The 25078-nt window shown below is 44.6% G+C and overlaps 2 protein-coding genes across 7 annotated transcripts in view; both read left to right on the top strand.

Moving 5' to 3' along the window:
- LOC119453889 (paired amphipathic helix protein Sin3a) overlaps positions 1–17785 on the top strand; it is a 37963-nt gene extending 20178 nt beyond the window's left edge. The window contains 2 exon segments of the mRNA XM_049668108.1: positions 14195–14404; positions 17727–17785. Of these exon segments, the coding sequence (XP_049524065.1) occupies positions 14195–14404; positions 17727–17785 (269 nt within the window).
- LOC119453884 (uncharacterized) overlaps positions 1–25078 on the top strand; it is a 231062-nt gene that overhangs the window by 114399 nt on the left and 91585 nt on the right. The gene's annotated exons all lie outside the window — the stretch shown is intronic.

Consider the following 25078-nt stretch of genomic DNA (forward strand, 5'->3'; position numbering starts at 1 on the left):
GCATGGCTCTCTGAACGCGAGAGAACCGGTTCCCTTTCTCCAAAAGAACCGCAGCTCATTTTTACTGAACGACCACTCACTCGCTCTTTAAAAAGAGCCGCTCACAAGATCCTGGTCACTCCTGAGTGACCCATCTCTAGTGGATACGGGGATACGAATAAGCTTAATGACGCAAGACTAGAAAAGCTGTACTCGTGGTTTTTCAATTCCGCTTTGTACCTACGCAGTAGCCTCTAGTGGTATAAACTAAATATAATAACAATATCAAATTTAACGAAGAGATCCCTTGTGTATCCATAAGGTAGTCCATAGATTATCCTAAGTAACCATTTTTGTATGATGGATATTTTCTGTAGGTTTGATTTTGTGGTCGTGGCCCACACAAGTGTACAGTAGTTTAGATAGGAACAACAAAGAGAGTTATACAAAATAAATTTTACTTCTTTGATGTTGTTTTATTCATGCCTTTTTTTTTGCGCATAGGTGCAAATTGATCGCTTAAAGAGTTCACTTGCCCCTGGTCTGTTTCATCAGAGCACCAAATAAATGACTGTGTTTAATGAGTATTCTTTGCCGTTGGTTGCTATTTTAATACTCGCATGGCAGCATGCTATGTTGTGATATTAGTATTGCGGGCTTCATGAGACAGTGAGTGAATGCTGTTGAAAATTCAATATTAACACTGAATGCGCTTGTTATACCTGATACACATGAGTAATTTAAGTATTTTGTCAAATGGCAGGTTCCCCATACCTATTGCAATCCTACGTATTTTTCAACTATTGTATTGGCTTTCAATAAGCACTAATGCGGCATATACCTCTAGAAATATTTGCAGGAATTACAATACGACTCAAACATATAATAACACTTGCAGTGTATAAAACATGATTGTATAGGAGGTAAGTCAATGGGCCATTTTTTTTTTTTCAGCACAAAAAGTTTGTCACGGTTTGTGTTTGTACCTGTCTTTTATAGGAGAGTTCCCGAACAACAAAATTGGTGCACTGGACTAATTTTAAAATAATGAACTTCAAGAATTAGGGGTGTTTTGATTAAGGGTGCGCAAATATTCAAAACTTTCAAATCGGCACTTCGTAAATACATATATTTTTCAAATACCCTTCTACTATTTAAAATGTTAAATGGGCACAATCAAACATCAAACTGGAACAAAAATTCGATAAACTTCATCCCCTTGGGCAAAGAATAGGCATAAAATACTAGAAGTAGCGTAGTAGAGGAGGCTGTATAGGTTTTTGGTGAGCGCCAACTTTCCCGCCTATACAGCGATCATTTGTGCTCATCCGAAGAGTCCTGTGTATGCGAACGAACTTTCATTTGTTCCTAATGCTCAGTTTGTGCTTTTAATAACAATGCTTCATAACGTGCCATGCAATGACAGAAGCTTGCTAAAGTAATACTAGGATGTGCACATTGTTTATAGCAATTTTAAAACTGGCATTTAATTTTTTTTCTAAAACGATTTGAAAGGTATTTGATGTATGAGTTCTACTTCTCAGACTATTCGATTCGTAGCTGATTCAGTCTCTAAATTGCTGTTGGCATACCCTAGTTTCGATCTCCCTACCGGGCAACTGTGTATCTACTTGGAATAAATAAACGTGTGAGCATTAAGCAGTCTTCTTAGCTCTTTTCGTAAGGTTACACTAAAGGATTACCTGTGCTTCCACGCAACCATTTTGGTGCCACGTAACCCTTCATACCAGGAGCCGGAAACTCCCTATACCTCCCATGGGGCGCTGGGTCCTATGCCGATACGCGGCGGCAGTGCCCCTTCCACCACTGGTGGCTACCGGATATCCCGCTGGAAATAATTCGCAAACAAAACAATGCCTCTGATGAGGTCACTGATGATGTCAGAAGGTAGAGGGAGAGGGCACGCAGCCGGGAGGAGGAGGGTTGCCGCTGAAGCCCTCCTTTCCCACTTCGCATGCAAGCAGATTGTGTTCGTGCTCTCTTGCAGGTCCGCTGGCCGTACGGCGACGTTGGCCAAATCGCGGAGCAGAACCCGCTGAAGTGTGTCTTGTATTAGGAAGCACTTTCTTCCTACCAGGTTTACCAAGCTGCTATTCATTTTCTAAACCACTGGGAAATTGCTCGTGCGCACCAGTGCAAAGCAATTATAATGAAGAATATTTATATAGCGAAGCATTGTTAATTACCAATATTTGCAGTTAATATATTACATTTCGTCATTTCGTGAAAATTTGAAAGTCCTAACTTGTGGTTACATTTAGGGCTACACTTCAACTAGTCCACAGATATAGTGGGGGGGGGGGGAGGGGTAGCTTAAAGAAAATAACTTCGTGGCACCGTCAATCGTTAATTTTGTCCGTGTGGTGTGAAGTGGATCAACTAAAGCTAGTCGATTTCCCAGCCAGCCAAAACCCAAATCAAGTAAAAGTTCAACGCTTTTGTTTTTATTCACACATTCGGTACTGCAAAAAGACTGACCTCCAGCAGTGTGAAAGTGACAATCTGCAGAAGAAATTTTCATGCACAATGGAAATTTGTACAGTTAAACTTGCTCCATATAACGAACCTCCATATAACGAACCTCTATATAACGAATTCCTGGATATAACAAAGTTTTTCTATTCCCCGCCGTTACTCCATAGAAGCACATGTATTTGAAACCTCTACATAACGAAGTGGCAGCGGGAGACCCCCTCAAAATAACGAATTTTCCCTGCCGACAACCTAGAGATTTCGCCCCAAATTTTGTCATTATTGCGCGAGCAGCAACCGGAAGCGCCTTCTCCGCAGTGACGGAATGCAAAGCGGCGACGTCACGCTTGGCACGCTCGAATTCACAGCGACTGCGAGGTGAGAGGCGGTCCTGCATCCCTCAACCCGGCAATCTTGCCGCTGCGGGCGTGCCCTTTCCCCCTCCCTTCATTCAAACCTAATCCCACCGCTTGCTGTAGCTGGCCTAGCCCACCAAGCCGGCACTCTCCTTTTCCAGTTGATGTTGCCGAAAAGAAAATTTTTTTTTTCAACGCGCTGGCAGCGCCACTCTTTGGTTACTGCACAAGTCTCTGCGCTTCACTTCACTAACCTGAACACTAGTGACACTATACGACGCTATGACGCCATCGTGTCGCTCACTCTTCGTCCCAGTTTCGCCCGAAACTGGGACTTTGTTCATCGCAACTTTAGTGTATGGGAGTAAATCTTGAGCAATAGTTGTATTTTCTGTATGAAAGCTGAGGTGCGCGGTACTGTGAGGATTTGTTTTCCTCTCTTTTGATCACGGAAAACGGGTGTGCATTACCATCGAGGGCGCATTACAATCGAGTAAATACGGTAAGCGTTTCTTTTTCGAATTTTCATGCTGAACCTGCATATACGAAATCTATAATAATATATATATATATATATATATATATATATATATATATATATAACGAAATTACCCCAGAAAGAGGAAGAAGACCTGTAGCGAAGCCAGATATCAGTTTCTCCGAGCTTATAGGAAAAAAGGCGTTACCCAATACAGTCATGTGCTTGGCGGCTGTGCCTGAGAATACAGGGTGTTCAAAGCTAAGCTTTATGCTTTTCTTAAAATTGGGCACGGGGAGGCACGCGAAGACCACCTGTGCAAATAAGTCATGTAGCCAGGGGGGGCACAAAGTGAGATGATAATAATCACTATGAGCAGCCCAATGAACTAAAATTGAACAATTATTTTTTGTCAACAGTCGGTATGTTTGTATTGAAAGCCTAGAGGCAGTCGTGTTTCTTACTGCAGTCAATAAAAAGTTAATCAATTTTAGTCAATTCGGCTGCTGACAGCGATAATTATCATCTCACTTTGTGTCCCCCTGGCCATATAACTTATTTGCGCAGGTGGTCTTCACGTGCCTCCCAGTGCCTAATTTTAAGAAAACCATAATGCTTAATTTTGAACACCCGATATATCTAGCCTGTATTGTTTCTTAAAATAAAATTTGGGATGATCTGTTGCAGGTTCGTTAGAAACGCATAAGCACAGGTCCGTCTTTGGAGTTCTGTTGGGACACCTTGTTTTCCTTATGAAGATTCTTTGTGTTCGGCTGAGACACCTTCGTTTGCTTTGCAGCTCCAACGCGGCAACCACTATGCTGGTTGTTTACGATATGCGAATCACCGCGTATGAAGACTCACGACACCACCTACAAGAAGAACGATGTGGCGTAGTAGCCGACAGCGCGAGCGAGCGTCTTCATGTTTTGTTTCCCATGTGATGCCATCCTTTTACACAAGGGGCACATCTGCTCCCGTTTCTGTAACCACGCGACGCCATCCTTGGCCCGCGCGCTGGCGTTGGCCACTGACGTCACGCTCCCCCACTTCGCAGCCACTGCTCGAGGCTTCGCACCGCTCCGCGAGAACGCCCACTCAGATAAACGGATCCAGTGGCTTTGACCCTACTATGCCTAATGTACGGCAATAAAACTGCGAAGTTTCAATGAAAAACTTGTAGATTACGAACGGTACTGTGCTCGTACTGGATATTGTCAACGTGTAACTGTGATCACAATGAGTGCTACAGTTAAAAAAAGTTGTCCATGCGTAGTTCTTAGTTTAGCTGTTAGTTGTTATTTATACAGGGTTTGTCCGAAAAGTAATGTCAGTGAGTCGATTAAAAAGCAATTATTGATCAGATCGGTACAATACAATAAAATGTTTCAAAATAGGCTCCTCCTGCGTCGTTACATTGCTTCTAGCGAGATTTCCAACCATCGAAAACGTCACGGTAGGCCTCCTTAGGAATGTCCTTTAAAGCCTTGGTGCAAGCCTCTTTGACTTTGCCAACTGTCTAGAAATTATGTCCTTTCATGTTAATTTTCAAGCGCAGAAAGAAGAAGAAGTCTGGGAGAGCCACATCAGGACTGTGGGGCGGCTGGAGAACTGTTGGCATCTTTCAATCAGCCAGGAAGCGGGTGACGAGGAAGGCGGCGCAGGCTGCATGGTGCGTTGTCATGGTGAAGTTTCCCATCGCCCCCTATATTAGGCCGGGTGCGATGCATCCTTCGTTTGAGTCACTTGAGCACTTTCACGTAGAATTTGGCGTTCACGGTTGTGCCATGGGGTACAAGCTCATGGTGGACAAGGCCACTGATGTCAAAGAACACAATCAGCATGGTCTTGACCTTTGACTTGCTAATTCTGGCCTTCTTGGGGCGAGAGGACGCCGAGCTGTGCCACTTGGCACTTTGCCTTTTTGTTTCGTGGTCGTATTCAAACACCCAAGTCTTGTCACCTGTGATGACATTGTCCAAAACGGGGGGGTCACTTTCGCACAAGTCCCAAGCCTCCTGGCACGTTTCAACTTGGCTCGATTGTTGGTCATCCAATAACATTTTGTGCAAGATCTTCGCGCGCACTTTTCGCATCTGAAAATTATTTGTCCAAATCTCGTGAACAGTACTTTTTGGAATGTTTACTGTCTGTGCCACTAAACGGACACTCAAACGAGGGTCTGAGTACAAAAGATCTCTCACGCGCGTCACATTTTCGTCAGTGATGGTCGTTGATGGCGGTACAGTGCGAGCTTCATCGCTGACCTCTTCAGAACCTTCTAAAAAGACCTTGTGCCCCCGGTAAACTTGACGTTCTGACAAACAATTATCACCAAAAGCTGTCTTTATCATAGGAAATGTTTCCACTGCAGACTTGCTGAGTTTCACACAAAACTCGATGGCAATCCTTCATTCCGAGCGCTGCATTACGGCTTGCACGGTAAATGAAAATGAGTTGACGAAAAACCTTGTCCTTACTCTCCTGATGGTCGCAACGACTGATCGACCCCGCGTGCGTAAGCTAACTTCCCCCTCCACCAATCCCAACTGGTCTTAGCGTGCTGCGACGTATAGTCGCTTCACAATATAATCACTGACATTACTTTTCGGACAAACCCTGTATATGCAAGAGATCTCTTTCATTAAGCAGTTTGGTCGCGGAACCGATGACAGCCAATGAGGCAACCGATGACACCTCAAGGGGCAACTAAGTTGATCAGGCGCAAAGGCGCTCGCGTGGACATCGGCGTGCTTGGCAAAAGGGACGTCCCCTCTTTCATTTGACGCCACCGACGGGACGAGTAAGGCACCATCGGCGCCAGGAGGTCCAAGGTGTTCATGAGAAAAAATAATTACGGCAACTTCGTGACACCACACCCCGACGGAATACAACTAAGCATGTGAGCGAGCTAGCTTTACTTCTACATGGCTGATATCACTGGTACTTGTGAAAAATACTTTTTAAGAATGCTGGTGGTCATATTTTTTTTTGCGACAGGGATCCCCTTATCAGCGAGGGGGCGATGCAGAAATCTGAGGGGGGGGTGAGGACATCCGGGCATCCCCCCTGGATCAGCGCCTGGTCATGACGAATGAGTCGAGCGACACTGCTCTTATGTCAGTCCACTCAGGCTTGCGCAGAACTGGTTTACTCATGCAAAATGAATACCTGCTCGGAAAGTAGAGTGAAATACTTGTGCTTATCCGGGGTCATTAAGAAACCTGAAAAACTTCGCAGGACTGGAATTCCCGGTATTCGAACACCACAGAACCAGGCAACACTAGTGATGTTCCGATTTAGCCATCTTCGTGTAATGCTTGGTCGACCTGGTTTCCTGCGTCTTCCGTTCGTTGCACGCCTGATCAAGCTTCTCTGTCTTATCTTTCCCATATACACACTTGGGGCGACAACCGAAGCAGATGACCAAGCGCGATCTGACTTGTGATATCGCTGAGCAAGGGGCAAGGGTGAGCGGAGGCAAGCTCGACGGACGCACGATGGCGACTACTTCCCGCGCTTCGTCTGATTTAAAATTAGAAAAAGAGAAATAAGAAAAATAACTTAGGATGTCTGGCAACTGCTAGGAGCGTGCATGTTCCTTGAAACCGAAACTAGCTTTACTTTATGGGGCCTGTTCATACTTCGGCACCTGCACCAACAAAAGCGCAAGTGACCATTTCAGTGCAGGTTGTTCTTTAAAAGCTTTTTTTGTATCTTATAAACTCATAGAACACTTTCCACACAGTTGAGCCATGTAGGTGTCCTTTATGTAATAAGTAAAATCTGAACTGGGAATCTGCAAGCGTGCACAAGTGTTATACGTATACTCTGATATGTTGAGCTGCTGAGGTAATTCATAGCATGCTTCAGCATAATCCGACAAGTTGTTTCATTGTGTTTTCAAAACAACGAAACGATTTGAGACCATTGATCTGAGGTCACACATGACGCTTACAACACCGTGATACCAGTCATGTATTGTACCAGTCATGTAGGTACACATTGTAGAAAGAAATATAATAATTGGTCAGAAATTGTTTAATTATGTTAAGACATAGTTGAGGATAGCTAGCTATGTCGAAGGTTCCAGAGGCATTTCTGTTAATCAATTTACTACACATATTGCAGTAGCCATCATCATCATCAGCCTATTTATGTCCACTGCAGGACGAAGGCATCTCTCTGTGATCTCCAATTACGCGTCTTGCCCTAGCTGATTCCAACTTGCGCCTTCAAATTTCCTAACATCATCACCCCACCTAGTTTTCTGCTGTCCTCAACTGCGCTTCCCTTCTCTTGGTATATGCATTCTGTAACCCTAATGGTCCACCAGTTATCCATCCTACGCATTACATGGCCTGCCCAGCTCCATTTCTTCGACTTAATGTCAACTAGAATATCAGCTATCCCCATTTGCTTTGTCATCCACACCACTCTCTTCCTGTCCCTTATGTTAGGCCTAATATTTTTCGTTCCATCGCTTTTTGTGCGGTGGTTAACTTGTCATCGAGCTTCTTTGTTAAACTCCAAGTTTCTGCCCCATATGTTAGCACGGGTAGAATGCAATGGTTGTACACTTTTTCTTTTCAACGACAGTGGTAATCTCCCAGTCAGGATTTGGTAATGCCAGCTGTATGCACTCCAGCCCAATTTTATACTTCTGTAAATTCCTTTCTCATGATCACGGTCCCCTGTGAGTAATTGACCTAGATGAACGTACGCCTTTACAGACTCTAGATGCTGACTGGCGATCCTTAATTCTTGTTCCTTTATGTAATGGCTCACAAGTGCATACTTGTTTATTGACTGTGCCTACAAAAGTTGTGTGTGCAGTAAAATACTCATCCGTAGTTGAGTCTCTTGCAACCACTGAAATAAAGTCGCAGTGTTTTTAACTGTGCTTAGTAGCCCACAAATCTCTTTCACGCCAGCGTTTTATCAAGCTGCACCGTGAATGCACTGGGCATTTGCCACTCTTCAATGAACGTCTCGCCAACTTGTATGTGCAACTGATTGTGCGGCATGCGAGGGAGCAATTAGCAGCGTCTGCAGGCACCAGCACGCCACACGTCTCATCTCGGAGGCCACGTGTGTTTACGGCATCGCCACTAAATGACGCAGCCTATCCAAAGTGTCTGATCCTTTCGGCACCACTCTCTCTCTCGAGTGAGCACTGAAGGGAACAGACGTGCCGAGTGGAGGAGCCTTCTCAGCACAGCTGTAGCGTGCCAAAGCAATAAGTCTTTTATTTGATATTTCGCTCATTTGTCTTTAGAAGTGTTAAGTTAGTCGAGTGCTCTCTATAAATTAATTCTCATGCTTTTCAGTTTCTGAGGCTTTTTGCTTAGATATAAGTGGGTAACGAATAATTTATCCCACAAGTAGGGTTACTCTTTACTGCCCCTCGTTAGTACGAGATGATGTTTGGTGCTAGGAGGACCCCCGCGTGCATTGTTCTGAGAGCGAGTGCTGTTACGCTTTTGAATAAACACGATTTGAGTCAGTACACGAAGCAAACAGGGCATCTTATCTCTACGGTGTGCGTGCTAGGTTCGCAGCTTGACCGTCTAGAGCAGGAGAAGGATAAGCTAGCTAAGCGGATATCTTAAGAGAGAAAAGGAACTCAAGAGTAAACAGAAGCAGAGTAAGGAGGTAGAAAAGCTAGTCAACGTGGAAATGAAGCTGTGGGGTGCAATTACGCAAAACAATGGCGAACACTTATATGGAAGCACAGTCAACTGGGCTGGCCACGAAGTGAGGGCAGGTATAAGCCGTAACGCAGTGGCGGAAACGTCAGTGATGGTCACGAACGGGCTGCCACTGATGTGCCAGCCACGGAAGGCAGCAATGTGAAGGGTGAGGATGAGATGTGGGGAGGGCATTGCGTCCCCAGGTGCAGCCGTCGGCGACGAGGAAGAGGGAAAGCATCGAGTTGTTTTTGTTGGTGATTGAAACATGCAAAAAGTATAACCGGTGATAATAGAGAGGGTAGGAGCAGGTGAGCGAGTGCAGATTAGCGGGCTTCCGGGAAACCCGATTATAGAGGCGATAACGAAAGCCAAGGAATTCGCATGTGGTGATATTGATTTAATGTCATTCCCATTAAAACGGGGCGGGGACAAAAAGCCGGCAGATACCACGCCCTGTGAGAATCGGTGTTATGCGAACCAGTGTTCGGGGGCACCTGCCAATTTAAAGAAAAGACCATGAGAGCAGCACAACATAGGCGGTTGTTTCATGACCTGCATGACACACATGTCATGGCATTCATGTCATGAGTCCTCAGGAATTCCTTTATCTATGCCGAAGAGACCTTAAGGCGAAATCCTTAGTAAATCTTGTGACTATGACTTCGATAATCAACCTTCAGCCTTTTCCTTCACTTAGTACCACATCCGAACCCATTACATTGATTTTTGAGCGTTAATATTTTTTTGCTGAGTCATTGTCGTCAATATGACTTCTACCACCATCCTTTAGTGTTTCCTTCACTTAGTAACCACGTCCGAACCCATTTCAGTTGTTTTTGAGTGTTCATTTTTTATTCCAGAACACTTATACAATATTGTATTGCACTTGATGCGTGATGCCATCACAAAAGACACAGTTGAAGAAGAATCCAGAAAATTTTTTTAAAGCTGACCCTAGACAATGCATCGTAGAGGAAGAATTATGTTGCAAGCTACCAACAACCGTTCTCAGCAATGAGCCATTTTTCTATGGGACCACGGTTGTTTATCAACTTCTTTGGCATGAGGTGCCCTATCACTTGCCAATTGCATCCTCAGCATCTGACTTAGTCATAAGACTGTACCTGCTTTGCACGATGCAATGGCTGCCCCATGAGCGATGCTTGCAAATGATGCGCGAAAGTTTTAGTTTAGGTTAGGCCTCGTGCACAGCGAATGCCAGTCGACCGCAACCACATCAGAAATAGCTGTGCAGGCTGGCAGGTATGCTCAAACGTCTCGGTATTTGTCTGAGTTGAGATTGGCGCCTGTTGGTATGGTGGTGTTTATCTTGCAGCTTTGCCACGCCACTTCGTCTGGGCTTTCTGTGTAGCAGTGTGGTGTACTCGGTACATTTCATTCTGGCGTGGACGTGTGGCTACGGTGAAATATTTTAAGGCGGATAGCTTTTTCTTTGGCTCTTTTGGCCATTTTCGTTGTTAATTGGAGGTCTGTGATGGTTGGTGGTCAGACTCGGGAAGGAAAGCATTCGTTCGCGTGTTATTTTGTTCGTTCACCCACTCGTTCCTAGTTTGGGCTATTCAATTACATTGACAGTCGTTGTCGACGGTTACCACACTATTTTTTTCACATAAGTTCACACTCTAATTTGTTGAACAAGGGGCCAGCAATCTTACCAACAAGAGCTTAGGGCTTGCACTGTTGCTTACTAACATTGTGGAAATTTCATAGGTCAAAATGCATCTTTGATAAGGTTCTATCTCTCCTCCCTTATTGCAGAAACCCGTCTCTCATTCTGTGTTCATAACATAGTGCTTGTGAATCATTTGTTAAACTATTCCTTTCTTTATCACAACGAAATGCCTGAAGTCCACTGTCGCCTTTTGTAAGCAGGGATTATGACAAAATGAGAACGGCTGATATCATCACAGCATAGGCTAACACGTCATGTTCCCACATTTGTGTTTGTCCCCTCTCCTCCAACCACACCAGCCATGTCCTGCAAAATTGCTCTATATAACTATATCTTAACATTGTTTGTTAAACTAATTTTATCACTACAGTTCATCTAATTGCCTCCACCGAGGTGAAGTTTTCGTCCCATCCCACTATCTTGTCAAACCATTTTGGTCTTTCCATTTTGTACACAGGCTGCAATGCTTGCAATCTTGAATTCTTGCAGTGCTTCCAATCTTGGATGTGGTCATTCCAGATTCTCTCTCCTATTAATTCTACATATTCACCTCAGCATCCTCATTCAGTCTTTTAAGTCTTTTTGAGTATTTTACTTAACACTCATTAGCCTTGTACAGATAATTCCTTGGAAAAACACTTTATGTGTTTTTGTTAACAGAAAGCTGTGTCGAGAGTTTTTCATGTTACTCTACAATTTTCTCATTGACACTTTTTCTTCTAATTATCATATTTGAGAAGTTCATTAATTCAGACTGATTATGTAATTAGGTGGAATGCAAAAAATAATCTGAGTATCTTGAAGCGACGGCAAACAACATTACCTATTTATTATATTACATAACATTACATTATATTTTTGAATCTTGGTGCATGATAGTTGGGACACCCTGTATACACATACGAGGTGTGTTCAAAAAGAAACCGAACTTTTGAAATAGTGCACCAACCGGCAGAGGGAGCGCGCTGCGGCTACTGAGGGCATATAGCGGCAGGTTTAGACAACAAACTGCCGTTTGCCGCGTTTCGCTCTGACCGTTAGTTGGCGAGCTACAGCCGCTGAAGTGAGCACATGAACAAGCTGTTTTTCGGATTGGTGCCAAAGTGACAATGAAGAAATTGGAAGACCAGCGTGTGTGGCGCTCTTTGGCGCTCTTTGGCCGTATCTGGCTCTTGCGCCATGAAACGTCATACATCATCATCATTGATGAATACCTTCTTCGACAAGTGCAATAACAGGACTAGTAGACATAGAAAAGCCCTAATGGAGAAACAAGAAGTGAAATAGATTTGATGCTCTATGCAGACCCTAGTGCTGGATGTAGAAGTGTTGGGTAGGGTAAATGGCAGTGATCATAGGTTAGTGAGGTCTAGGATTGTTCTCAGTTTGAATAGAGACAGACCGAATTAAGAGAAAACATGCCAGCCTAGACACATTCAGGGTAAAAGTAGATGAATTCAGGCTGGGGCTCTCAAAGAAATATGTAGCTTTAGAACAGAAATATGAAGATAACATAAAGATAATGAATGAAACCGTAACTAGGTTGATCTCGGAAGCAGAAATTAAAGTGGGAGGTAAGGCGCAAAAGAAACAGAACCTAATAAATAAATGACAAACCATGAAAATGCACATACTGCAGACATTATCAAATTATGACTGCGAGTTAAATGCCATCATTGAAAAAAAAAGAGTACAATAATTGCATTCTACCAGTACTAACAGATGGGGCAAAAACTTGGGGAGATTAACAAAGATGCTTGAGAACAATTTAACGACCGCGCAACAAGTGATGGAATAAAAAGGGTGGTTAGGTGTAATTTGAAGAGACAGGAAGAGAGCGGTGTGGACCTGAGAGCAAACAAGTGTAGCCGACATTCTAGTTGACATTAAGAGGATAAAATGAAGCTGGGCAGGCCACGTAATGCATACGGCAGATAACCGATGGTCTATTAGAGTTACAGAATGAGTGCTAAGGATAAGAAAGCACATTCGAGGATGGCAGAAAGTAGGATGAAGAAATTAAGAAATATGCCGGCACAACTTGAAATCAGATAGCACAAGACATGGGTAATTGGAGAAGACTGGGAGAGGCCATCCAGGGTCATTGAAAAGCGGCACATAACGAGTGACCCAACTTGGGTTCAAAGAAGTTTGTCGAAGAGCAGCGCACAGTACCGAATGTTACATGCTCAGTGATCCAAGTTGGGCCGACGGTTGGTTTTGAACCCATTTTCCTCAGCACAGCAGCCAGATGCTCTACCCATTTGACCATAGACTACCCAGTTACTCAAGTTGGCCTAAAAGAGGTTAAGTGCAGACATACAGACATTCACACAGACCTACCACTAACTGGGTGAAGTCCTTAAAGAATGCTATTGCATTAAAAATGAACTTTGGCAGGCTATGTAATGTGAAGGGCAGGTAACTGATGGATTCTCGGGGCTGCTGAATGGGTACCAATGGAACTGATGTGCAGTTGTGAACAGCAGACAACTAGGTAGTGAGATGAAACAGGAAATTTGCAAGCATAAGATGGTATCAGCTGGCAGTTAACTGATGGATTCTCGGGGCTGCTGAATGGGTACCAATGGAACTGATGTGCAGTTGTGAACAGCAGACAACTAGGTAGTGAGATGAAACAGAAAATTTGCAAGCATAAGATGGTATCAGCTGGCAGTTAACTGATGGATTCTCGGGGCTGCTGAATGGGTACCAATGGAACTGATGTGCAGTTGTGAACAGCAGACAACTAGGTAGTGAGATGAAACAGGAAATTTGCAAGCATAAGATGGTATCAGCTGGCAGTTAACTGATGGATTCTCGGGGCTGCTGAATGGGTACCAATGGAACTGATGTGCAGTTGTGAACAGCAGACAACTAGGTAGTGAGATGAAACAGAAAATTTGCAAGCATAAGATGGTATCAGCTGGCAGTTAACTGATGGATTCTCGGGGCTGCTGAATGGGTACCAATGGAACTGATGTGCAGTTGTGAACAGCAGACAACTAGGTAGTGAGATGAAACAGAAAATTTGCAAGCATAAGATGGTATCAGCTGGCAGTTAACTGATGGATTCTCGGGGCTGCTGAATGGGTACCAATGGAACTGATGTGCAGTTGTGAACAGCAGACAACTAGGTAGTGAGATGAAACAGAAAATTTGCAAGCATAAGATGGTATCAGCTGGCACAAAACGTGGGGCAATCACTTTGCGTTAGTTGCACTACAGCAATAGCTTAAAAATGTATGTGATGAAAAAAAAAGTCTGAGATATGTTCAGCTGTCATAAACCTTGTGCAGAAAAAGGTTGCTCTGTTTTCAATTATTCAATGTTGAAATGTTGATTGTCCCTTCTAGCCATTTCGGAATACTGCACCGATAGGGTTATATTTTGTTTCACGGCTGTGCTTTGTAAAGTGCCCCTGCATTTGTTATATTGTTGTATTTACCTCTTGTTTTTGATGGTGTAACGGGACTGCACTCATTCCAATTATTTTCTGCAGGCCTCACAAATGCAATGAGCCTTGGCGAATGCATCACTGTTGCCAATGCGGCATGCCACGCCCCTTCTAAGGTCGTCGGTCAGGTCGAGGTTGGCATGCAGTGCTGCTTGCCTCTGGCTGACAAGTCTGTCGCGTGCTCCTTCAAAGCAGGGAGCGAGTCGAGGAGCGTGCAGACTACAGAGGTTGTGGATCAGTCAAGCTTCACCTCAGGTGAGCGGTGACCGGCACTTTTTTTACTTTTGCTTGTGTAGAAAACAAACGAGACACGAAAAAACCAGAGAGCTACGCATTGTTGCAACTTCTTCTTCTCAGTGCCCGCCTGCACATGTTTATTTGTCTTTTTCTACATACTCCTGCCCCCCAGTAGTGTTGTCCAATTCGTGCTTGTACGATTTCTGCACTGGTCTTCTTAAAAACTTGCCATCTTGAGCTTTCACATGGCAGGCTCAAGTTATTCCATCTTGACCATGGAAGACGTCCCCGACTCTAAGCGGCCAAATACCTCTAGGCATTTTTATTTATTTATTTATTTATTTATTTATTTATTTATTTATTTACTTATTTCAAAATACTTTCAATCCTCTAGCGAGGATTGTTACAGGAGTGGGAACAAAACATTACAAAAGCATAGGAAACAACTTAAAAATTTCACAATCATGCGCATCTGTCTCTTATTTTCAAGGGAACATTTGTAATATATATACATATAATATACAAACATTAGAACACAGTGGTTTCAAATGACAAGAACACAGGAACGGACGAAGAAAAGAAATGTTAGATGCAAAGCCTACAAATGGATGTAAATGGATTAGTATTAGGAGCTTGGGAGCTCCGGGATGATATCCTCAATTCTTTCTAGAAACCTTTCTAGTGTTGTCTGGGCTACAGCAAGTGGGTCAAGCGCATTCCATTTCCTTATTACTTTAGGAAAAAATTCAAAACGAAATGTATTGTTTTTACAAAAATATTCTTTAAACATTTGGTCATGTTTCTGGCGCGTTTTCACTTTTTCTTTAGCAGTAGCGAAGGCTTTGGCATTGGTTTTAAAGTGACCGTTTAACAATTGATAAAAGAACTTCAGATGATGTATTTTGGCTCTGTCACAAAGTGTAGGCAACTCTGCTCGGCGCAGTAGCTTAGTAGGGGAATCAGTTCGCTTGTAGCTGTTAAAGCTAAATTTTGCTGCCTTGCGCTGAACGGCTTCCAGCTAAAAATGCTGGTTTTTGTGTAGGGGAACCACACTATATTCACATATTCCAGCATTGGCCTAACAAAAGTGATGTACGATAAGCACTTTGTATCTGTGGTAGCGTAAAGTAGTGTTCATTTGCGGAAAAACAACTTAATCATTGCTTTTTTCGTCACCTGTTGCACATGCATAGCCCATCTGAGATCAGATGAAACCAAAGCTCCCAAATATTTGTACTGAGTCACTGTACGAAGGGTGACACCATCAAAGGTATATGGAAATAATAGTTTACATTTTTTCTTGCTTATGTTCATTGTGACCGTTTTTGTTTTTTTCAGAACTAACTACCATTTGCCAGTCTCGGCACCACTGGGCTACATTGTGCAGTGAGTTTTTAAGGGCGATTTGGTCATTAATGTCTTTAATTTCACTGTAAAGCATGCAATCGTCTGCGAATAATCAAATTTTAATGTTTACTGTTTCATTAATATCTATAAATAACAAAAACAAGAGAGGGGCCAGAACAGATCCCTGTGGGACACCTGAAAGGACCTTGACTGTGTCGGAGTTATGTCCGTTATTGAACTGGTAGCGATTTAAAAGGTAGTCGCTTATCCAGCCAACTATAGGACCATTGCCAAGTTTTTCTGTGAGTTTACTGATCAGTTTAGAGTGAGACACACGGTCGAAGGCCTTAGAAAAGTCTAAAAAAAATTACGTCGATTTGTGATTGTTCATTTATTGCTAGCCCAAAGTCACGTGAAGCCTCTACGAGTTGCGTGACGGTAGATAGTCCACTTCTGAATCCGTGCTGAGAAGGGAAAATCAGATTGTTTTCTTCCACTTGCTTAGTTATTAATTTTAAGATAATGTGCTCAAGAATTTTACAGCTAGTGCATGTCAAAGAGATGGGCCTGTAGTTAGATGGGGCTGAAGTGTCACCAGATTTATGTACCGGTACTACTTTTGCGATTTCCCAGTCCGCTGGAAGACGGCCATCACGAGAGAATTTGAGCACGTTGCTTCTACATTTGGGGCCCTGTAAGCAGCGCCAACGTACACGATACCGTCAGTCTGGTGAAGCTTGCACCAAACTGCCTCAACATCATTCACTGCAGGCATGACCGTGTACGCAATTCCTTGCCGTAAAACAATTGCTACGCCTCTGCCTCTAGTCTCTGTATCTTTGCGAACAATAGTGTAACTTGGTGGCACGACTTCATGATCACAAATTGTTGAGTGTAGCCACATTTCACTTACAGTGACAACATCGGGTTTTAGAGCCAACAAAACAGCTTCAAACTGGTCTGCTTTATTCACAAGGCTTCAGGCGTTAACATACAGAAGGGTTAACGGCGCCGTTGTCGGGAGGGCTGCCCCGTCGGTAGTTCCACCTCGTTTTTTTTTTTCTCTTCATCGATATTGTTACTCCTTTCATCCCAGGCAAAAAGACGACCATTTATTTGTATGTACTCTGTTGTGGATAAGTCTTACCCTTGCCCCTCTATCGCAGTTTTCTTTCGTGAAGTTCCACAGTTTCCTTCTAGTTTCACGGACTCCGAACGAGTAGTCTTCACTTATGGAGTAACTGGTCCCCTTTAGCCTGGAACAAGACCGGAGTACTTTAACTTTGTCCCAATAATCAAGTAACTTAAGGATAATTGGCCTGTCTCTAGATCTGCCTTCCTTAATTTGACCAAGTCAGTGAATACGTTCAGTACCCACAGTCTTTACGTCTACAGTATCTTGAAATATTGTCTTCAATACCAGGTCGTGGAGCTTTTGAAATTACTCATTTTGTTGTTCCTGAACCCCATAGACAATCAGATTTGACCACCGACTTCTGTTCTCCAGTTCTTCAATTTTCCTGTTCATATCCTTGATGTTGTTTTCTAGTTGCGCTATTCGCTTTACGCAATCAGAAGCCTGCTTTTCCAAACCGCAAATTTTTTTGAGTTCCTTATCGATTGCACTTAGTTTCTGGTTTGTGACAGTTTTTTTTTCTTTCTTAATTTTCCTTATGTCTTCCGCGATTGCTTTTAGTTGCTTTGACCAATCGCCATCCATCGGCCCCGGATTGGTTTCTATACCACCACTGAGTAACAACAGGAAGCGCAGAGAAATTGTCACTTTAGTAAGCACTTCGCACAATGACCATGGGCATGGCAGCAAAATTAAGCAAACATTATTGCTACGGTAACATTTTCCATATCGTTTGCTCACCTGCACAAGAAGCATGAACGGGTTTGGAGACCGCATCATGACATCGTTGCCATGCCCACTGTCGAGTGCCGCAGAGAAGATCACTTTTATAGTCCCTTTGATACATACTGCTGCCAGCAACCCTGGTGGTTCTCGATGCCGACATCGTTGCTCCTCCAGGGGCGGTGTTTGGCTGATGAATGATTATGGGCATCAACTTTTCTTGATCGTTGACCAAGAACAGAGGCTGCGATAACGGCACGTTGTCATTGGGTGATAGTTCCGCAGGAGCCAGCAGCCATCCCAGCAGAACCTGTACAAGAAGCATGAACGGGTTTGAAGACCGCATCATGGCATCGCTGCCATGCCCACCTTAGGTTCCTCGATGATGTAACGTCCCATAGCCTGAGCCGTTCGAGCCTTGTAGTCACTGTTGGTGAGCTCTGCAGCGACAAAAAATGACTGTCTGACCAGGAAATGCGCATGACATATTGGAGAGGGCTCTCCAGGATCCGTATTTTCAAGTAGGCCACTAAGTCGAAGATGACCGCTTTGATCCAGGTAAGAGTGGAGATCGCGCAGTACATCGTGTTTTGTGACAGTCTCTCGAAGCCGAGGGTGTTCAATGTCATTCGCGAATACTTTGAGCTAAACACGACAGAACATTTAGCTCTTCTGTCAGAATGGTTCCACCGAGCGACATTTGACTACGACGGCTTCGATCCGTAAACCGAAATACCCAGGCGGTGACGCGCAGGAGCTTCTGCAGCTTGTTACATTTCCTTCATCAATCAACGTGTCCACATTTCCCGGTGCTTGAAGAAGTACATGCTGCATGTCACGCTCTGACTTTTCGTTTATCTGTGTGCTCACGTCTGATTCTGTAGGCCAGGTTGATCTTGGCAGAGATAAACATTCAGGTCCACTCCACCAGCTGCGACATGTAGGTAGCGTCTTTACCGATACTCCCCTAGTCAATAAATCTGACGGGTTGTCTTCTCCTGGGCAGTAGCGCCATAGCAGTATGTCTGCAACATCGGCAATTTCCGTCACTCTATGCTTTACAAACTTACCCAACTTGTTACGGTCACCTCGGATCCAGCTCAGTGTGATCGTTGAGTATGTCCACATGACGCAGGGAAAATGCGTCAAATTGCACTATGAGCAGATGTATTTTAATAGTCTGGCTCCTACTACTGCGGCCATAAGCTTGAGCTGCGGTAGTGTGAAAATCTTGGTAGGTGCTACTCGAGATTTTGCTACTATTAGTGATGTAGCTGTATTTCTGCCCTCATCAACTGTTCTCAAATAGGCACATGCTCCATAAGCCTTCAGGCTGGCATTGACGAATATATGCAGCTCTGCCTTCTCGACCGCTCCATATAGCCCACCTCTCACGCAGCGCAGAATCTTGATGAAGCCAAGCTAGATTACGTCTGCGCACCATGCTGTCCATGGTGTCTTGATGTCCTCTGGTAACTGGTCATCCCAAGACTGGCCTAAAACCCACAGGCATTGAAACTAAAGCTTTGCAGTGATGGTGAAAGGAGAGAGAATACCAATAGGATCGAAAATTCGGGAGGCAGCCTTGAGAAGCATACATTTTGTGTCTGGCTGAGCGGAGGCTAAATATTGGGCTATAGATTTGGAAGAAAATTTGAAGTAATCAGTTTCGGGTATCCCATTGCATTCCCAAAACTGCAGTTGATTCCCTTGATGCACCTTCCACTTCCTCCTGGCGTTGTCCAAGTGGTGATGAATAGTTGCCATGAGCAAGAAAGGGCTTGATGTTGATCCAAATGGTACCCAGGTCATGCGCCATTCGACAATGTTACTGTTTTAGCTGATGAGAATGACATCAAACCAGAGAAACCGGAATGCATCTCGGTCCGTCACCTGTATCTTAATTTGTAAGAATGCCTTCTCGATATCCGAGTTGATGGCGACCGGAAACCACCGAAAGCAAAGTATTACTTGTAGTAACTCTGGATTGAGGTTCACCTCTTTATCCAGGCAGTCGTTGAGTGATGGAAAGCCTTGAGCGTGTGACGATGCGGCGAATGCGACCCGGAGCTTGGTGGTCAGCGATTCTTTTTCGCGGAGCAGTTTGGTCTAGAGGAACGAGATGGCGCTTTCGGCGGCGCGTCATACGTTGCCTCAGCGAATGTGCACGAATACGAAACCATTACTGCTTCCACCCTGCTACTGTGCAATCAGCTGTCGGAAATGCAAACTGGGTGTTCGCTAATGCACTGTGCCCAGTTCATGCTGCAAAATGTGTAACGATAAAGGGAAGATGTGTGGGTGGTAGTTTGCTGCAAAAATAGTGATTCACATATTAAGGAATGAAATCAACCTGTGTCGCCGCTGCTATATAAGGACTCCCTATGTTGCCGGCCCTGCGCGATGCACGGCTTTCCTCGAAGATTAAGAAAGAGAATTTATCCTCCAAAGAAAGGACTTCAACTCCGGAACGTCGGCACTTAAGAGGGAGTACTGCTCATTAGAAAAAGAAGTAGCGCCACTTACTGGCATAGCTTCTCGCACATCTACACACATCCACGCCTACTCGCACACAAACTTACACCCACCCTATTGCCAGCGTATCAATAAGTGAATAAGCGCACACTTCAACCAATGTGCGGAAGCATGAGTGACGGCGTCTACACTGACAAGACACGAATGTTCGAAGCTGAACGTTTCGTTCACAGAGTAAGTGAGGGACTAGCGATAATGCGTCTTTGCTACAAGCTACCGCAAAGTACAGAACATTTACATTCCAAGCTTTGCGCACAGCAAGAACAAATCTAGAGCACATCCATGAGCGATTAGGCTGAAAATAAACAATCAGATTGCCGCACCCTTCAAAATGTTTGTCAAATAAAGAACGACAAGCACGCTGATCCCAATTTAATTCATAAGCGGAAAGTTTGGACAGCTTGGAATACATTTCTAGCCCCGCTTTTAGTACAAGCACCGTATACGTAGGGTTGTTCGTTTTCGGGTAAAACCCGATTTTACCCGATTTTTACACCCCGAACATGTTTCAGGAGAATCAGGTTAAACCCGATTTCTCCCCGAATTCGAAAACTACATACCAAACTTTTTTTATTATTATTTTTTTAGGCTGCACGGTGTTTGCGGTGCACACGCGCTAGCTGCCCTGCCTCAGGACAATGAAGTTCGATCCTTTTGACCTCGAGTGAACTCCAGTGACCTATAGACTTCATTTCACAAGTGGTAGGCCAGATTTTTTTGCGACAGGGCCATCACCCTGTCAGCAAGGGGCAATGCAGAAATATGAGGGTGCACCACTATATGGATGCTACACAGTTCTCAACCAACCGCCCATCGAGCATGCCTAACTCTGAGTTAGTAGCTCGCCGTGACATTCTATGTGGGCCGGCTGGAGAAAAGCGACAATAGGCTCCTATTCAATAGCACTGACATTGTTGTGCCTAACTAATGGAAGCTGTGATGTCGACAGAAAGCTGAGATACGTTCAGAGATAGAACAGGTCTCGGATAGAGACCGACATGTTGCGCAGGCAGATGATAATGTATGTTAACAAGGATGTGTAAAAAATCGATGACCAGCTTTTCATGAATAAAATGTTTAATTTCCTAGAAGTTATCAATGCTCTTTACTGTCATTACCACTTATTAATTTCCGAACAAACGCCAAACTTCGGAGTATTTGCTAGAAAACGCTGCCTTGATGTTCCCCCGACTACCAGCTTGAAACAGAGCCCTAGTTTTAATGCATTGGCGTTAAGGAGCTCGTGATATTATGCAATGTATTACAGTATAGACGACTTATAACGTAACCGCTTATAGAGCAGGACCAGATATAATACAGTCTTTTCAAACTCCCGTTAATTTTCCCATAGCACTCTATGTATACGCATATCGCTTATTGAGGCAGCGAAGGCAGCAGAGGCATGAAATGGATGCGTCACCATGTGATCAAACATGGCAATGCCCACGGGAGTGCCGTGAAAAGGGTCAATAACTTCCCGATGTGGCATAGAATAGGTGGCCCGAACAATAAGAACATTCTTAGGTACCACTTCAGCGGATGACTGCGGCGTATCCCTCCAATCATCCTTCATTCATCGATAGCCTCTTTGCCAGTTTTTGTAGACGTGTGAGCACGGTACACAGTTGCTTCCAAATATCTGTTTCTGATCTTCTTTCCAAGGCAGCGCCATGGTGTATCTGCCATTTTTCTTGCGAATTGTTCCTCAGAGAGAGAGAGATGAGATGGGAAAGGCAGGGAGGTTAACCGGAAGGTAGTTATCCAGTTTGCTACTCTGCACTGGGGAAGGGGTAAGGGGAGACAGAAAGATAAAGAAAAATGCACACACATAGAAAGAGAGGGAGATCAGAAAAAAAGCACTCACACACACGCACACACACAAAGGAACTCTGGAGTGTCACAGTCATTCAAGCAGGTCGCTTTGTCCGGAGGAACCTCAGCAGCACTCATCGCCTTCTGGTGTGAAGACCGCATCAGCCGGCACTCTAAGATCGTCTGCTCAGATAGTCTGCCAGTCGTCGAGGCGCACGCCTCACGAGCGACTGTCTCTGGAAGCTGTAGCGGGGACAATGACACAGGATATGTTCGATTGTTTCCTCGCTGTCGCAACTATCACAGGTAGCACTGTCAGCCATTCCGATGCCACAAGCAAAAGCATTCATAAAAGATACTCCAAGCCACAGTTGGCAGAGAGCAGTTGTCTCGGTTCGGGAAAGTCCAGATGGAATATGTAGTTGGAGGGATGGGTCCAAGCGGTGCAGTCGAATATACCGGAAACCTGGCGTGTTCCACATGGATCGAGTGGCATCACGCGTGAGTATACGAAGCTTTGTTGCTCCATCGGTTCTTGAAAGTGGAATGGGTTCCTTCACAGCATTTTTGTGAGCCCTCCTAGCAGCTTCATCGGCCTGTTCGTTGCCCATGATGCCGCAGTGGCCTGGGAGCCACTGAAAAGTAATATCATGTCCTTTTTCTACTAGTTGGTGCCTTATTCCAGCACAAGTTGGTCTTGTGTTCCATGACGCAGAGCGGATAGCAGACACTGCAGGGCTGTCTTCGAATCAGTAAATATACTCCATGTTCGTGGTAAATCTTCATGAAGCATGCGAAGCGTGCAATGGACTCAGGAGAGGGAAGTTCGTCAGAATCTGTGATGCCCATTGCTTCGAGCTGCCAGAACAACTGTAGAATCTGCGAGGTTGTTTCATCGTCAGTAATCGCTTCCACTCGCAGAACGCAGACCATAAAATTAGCGTCGCAGTCAAGAAAGGCTTTTTGGTGACTCGGTCCTTGCAGTGTCCATCCGAATGCCGTGTTGATTGCAACCTGTCCTGGAATTTCTATGCTCCTTGCAACTTCTCCCATCATGATTTCCCAAAGATGGTCAGCTCTTAACAAGTTGAGGCCGCTCTCAATCTCCGCTTCAAGAAAATTCTTGTCGTCAGCAAAAAATTTGCCCTCACATCGCAGCTTCTGAATGAAGTTATCAGCTGTCGGCGCAGCAATGTCATGACAAATAACTGTAACTATAATTGCTTGAACAATATGGATGTCAGAACAGCGTTGGCTATGCATTGGTTATTCAACAATCTCTCGTATTTCAGCAGAACTTGGGGATGCATTGCCAAACGTGTTGAATGAAATTCTGGTTTCTCCCAGTACCTGCAGTTGCAGTTTTGCAGCGAGATCTTCTGTGATGAATGATCTCTGACTTCCTCCATCCAGAATCCCTCTGATGTATCTTGACCTGTTATATTTAACAGCAAAGGCGCGAAAAGTCTGCAGGTACACTTCTTTGTCCATCTTTGCACAAGCGTTTGTGGAATCTGTCGCATAGCATTACTGATTGCGACCTGACTATCCCTCCTGTGCTACCTAAAGCCTCAACTGGTCACAAAGTTTCTGCCGTAGTGTCTTTCTTTCTGTAGTTAGGGTCACACATACTCTAGGCGTGTCTTCCGGGACAAGCTGAGTACGTGAGTTTGACATGGCAAGACCGTGCCTGGTGACCTCGTGATGTACATCTATAACAGTGGTTATCCTTAGCTAGCTTCTCCTTTTTGGAAACAAGAGAGAGGTTGGCGTCGCAGGTGCATGTACCGTGCTTCTTAGATCAACAGAAGAAACACTCGCTCCAGCTGCATGATGCACTGTGCAGTATGGTAGCAGTGCTGCTGCCTCGACTTTGCTCAGCATGGTCATCGACAGATCGTTGTGACGATGTGTTGCACTGTTCTCGGCTTTCTAACTCAATACGTGTGAACATGAGCAGCTCCTTTAACTCTGCTTCCAATGTTGCAGTTGCCAGTGCTGGCTCCGAGACGTTCGGATCAGACCCATGTTTCCTCGTGTACATGCTAGAACGATCTCGTATGGCAATGCCTTCTCTAGAATATCAATCAACATTGCAGAGAAACTGAGAGAGGGTACGTTTAGTGCAGTCAGACAGCGGATATTTAGTTGCACAGCATCATACAGCTGCCTGAGGCCGCGTATGTCGCTTCCGGACCTTACATGAGGTAGATGGCGAAGCGCTGTCAGGTGGTGCTTCACTATCCTTTTACGATTGCCAAAACGTTCTTTGAGAAGTTCTACGGCATCTGCGTAGCAAGTTTCAGAAGTCGGTAAACCGGCAATGGCCACTGCCTCTTCCCCCGCAAGATAATGCCGTAAATAGAAAAACTTCGTCGTTGTTGAGATGAACAGTCTCCTTGAACTGCACCCAGAAAGCTGCCTATTTGTGAATGTTGCCTTTAAATGTCAGCATATCGAGATTTGGAAGCCTTAGGCCAATTCTGGACCTAGTGTCAGGAACTGGTGGGGTTGCATTCTGAGGAGCAGACTCCGTCGTACTGTCCATGTGTTCCAAAGCGGCGATCTTGCAGCGAATCTCGGCAAGCATGCTGATAGCTTGATCATTATATTCTGCAGCAGTTACATACTCTGCTTCGAGCTCATTGTCGGCAATGTGCTCTTCGAGTGCATCGTTAAGTTTCGAGAGCTCGTTGTTGCTAGCAGATAGATGGTCAAAAATACCTGAAAGCTTGGGCTTGTCCACGGTAGGATCCAGTGGCGCACCGACGGGGGGGGATTCGGGGGTTGTAACCCCCCCCTGAGGCCGACTTAACCCCCTCTTTTGTTTAACCCCTTTTCTTTCCTTACGCATTTGAGTACTGCAACTAAGATGTAAGACGCGCAATCGTCTGCACACTCGCAAAAAGCTCATTTTTTTGACAATTTCCCGTGAAGAAATCGAAATTAGTGCTGGTTAGATGGTATTGGCAAACTGTCAACCCCCCCCTGGCAGAAATCCTGGGTGCGCTACTGGTAGGATCTGTAAGTAGCAACCAAGCTTCCTGCAGAATCTTCGTATTCTGTGCTCGTTAAGCCGACCGCTTCGTCTTGAGGTGATCCATCCGATTAGCTCTTGATATAAGTCTTGTCTCCACGTC

This window comes from Dermacentor silvarum, chromosome 5, assembly GCF_013339745.2.
Source record: "Dermacentor silvarum isolate Dsil-2018 chromosome 5, BIME_Dsil_1.4, whole genome shotgun sequence".
NCBI classification, from domain to species: domain Eukaryota; kingdom Metazoa; phylum Arthropoda; class Arachnida; order Ixodida; family Ixodidae; genus Dermacentor; species Dermacentor silvarum.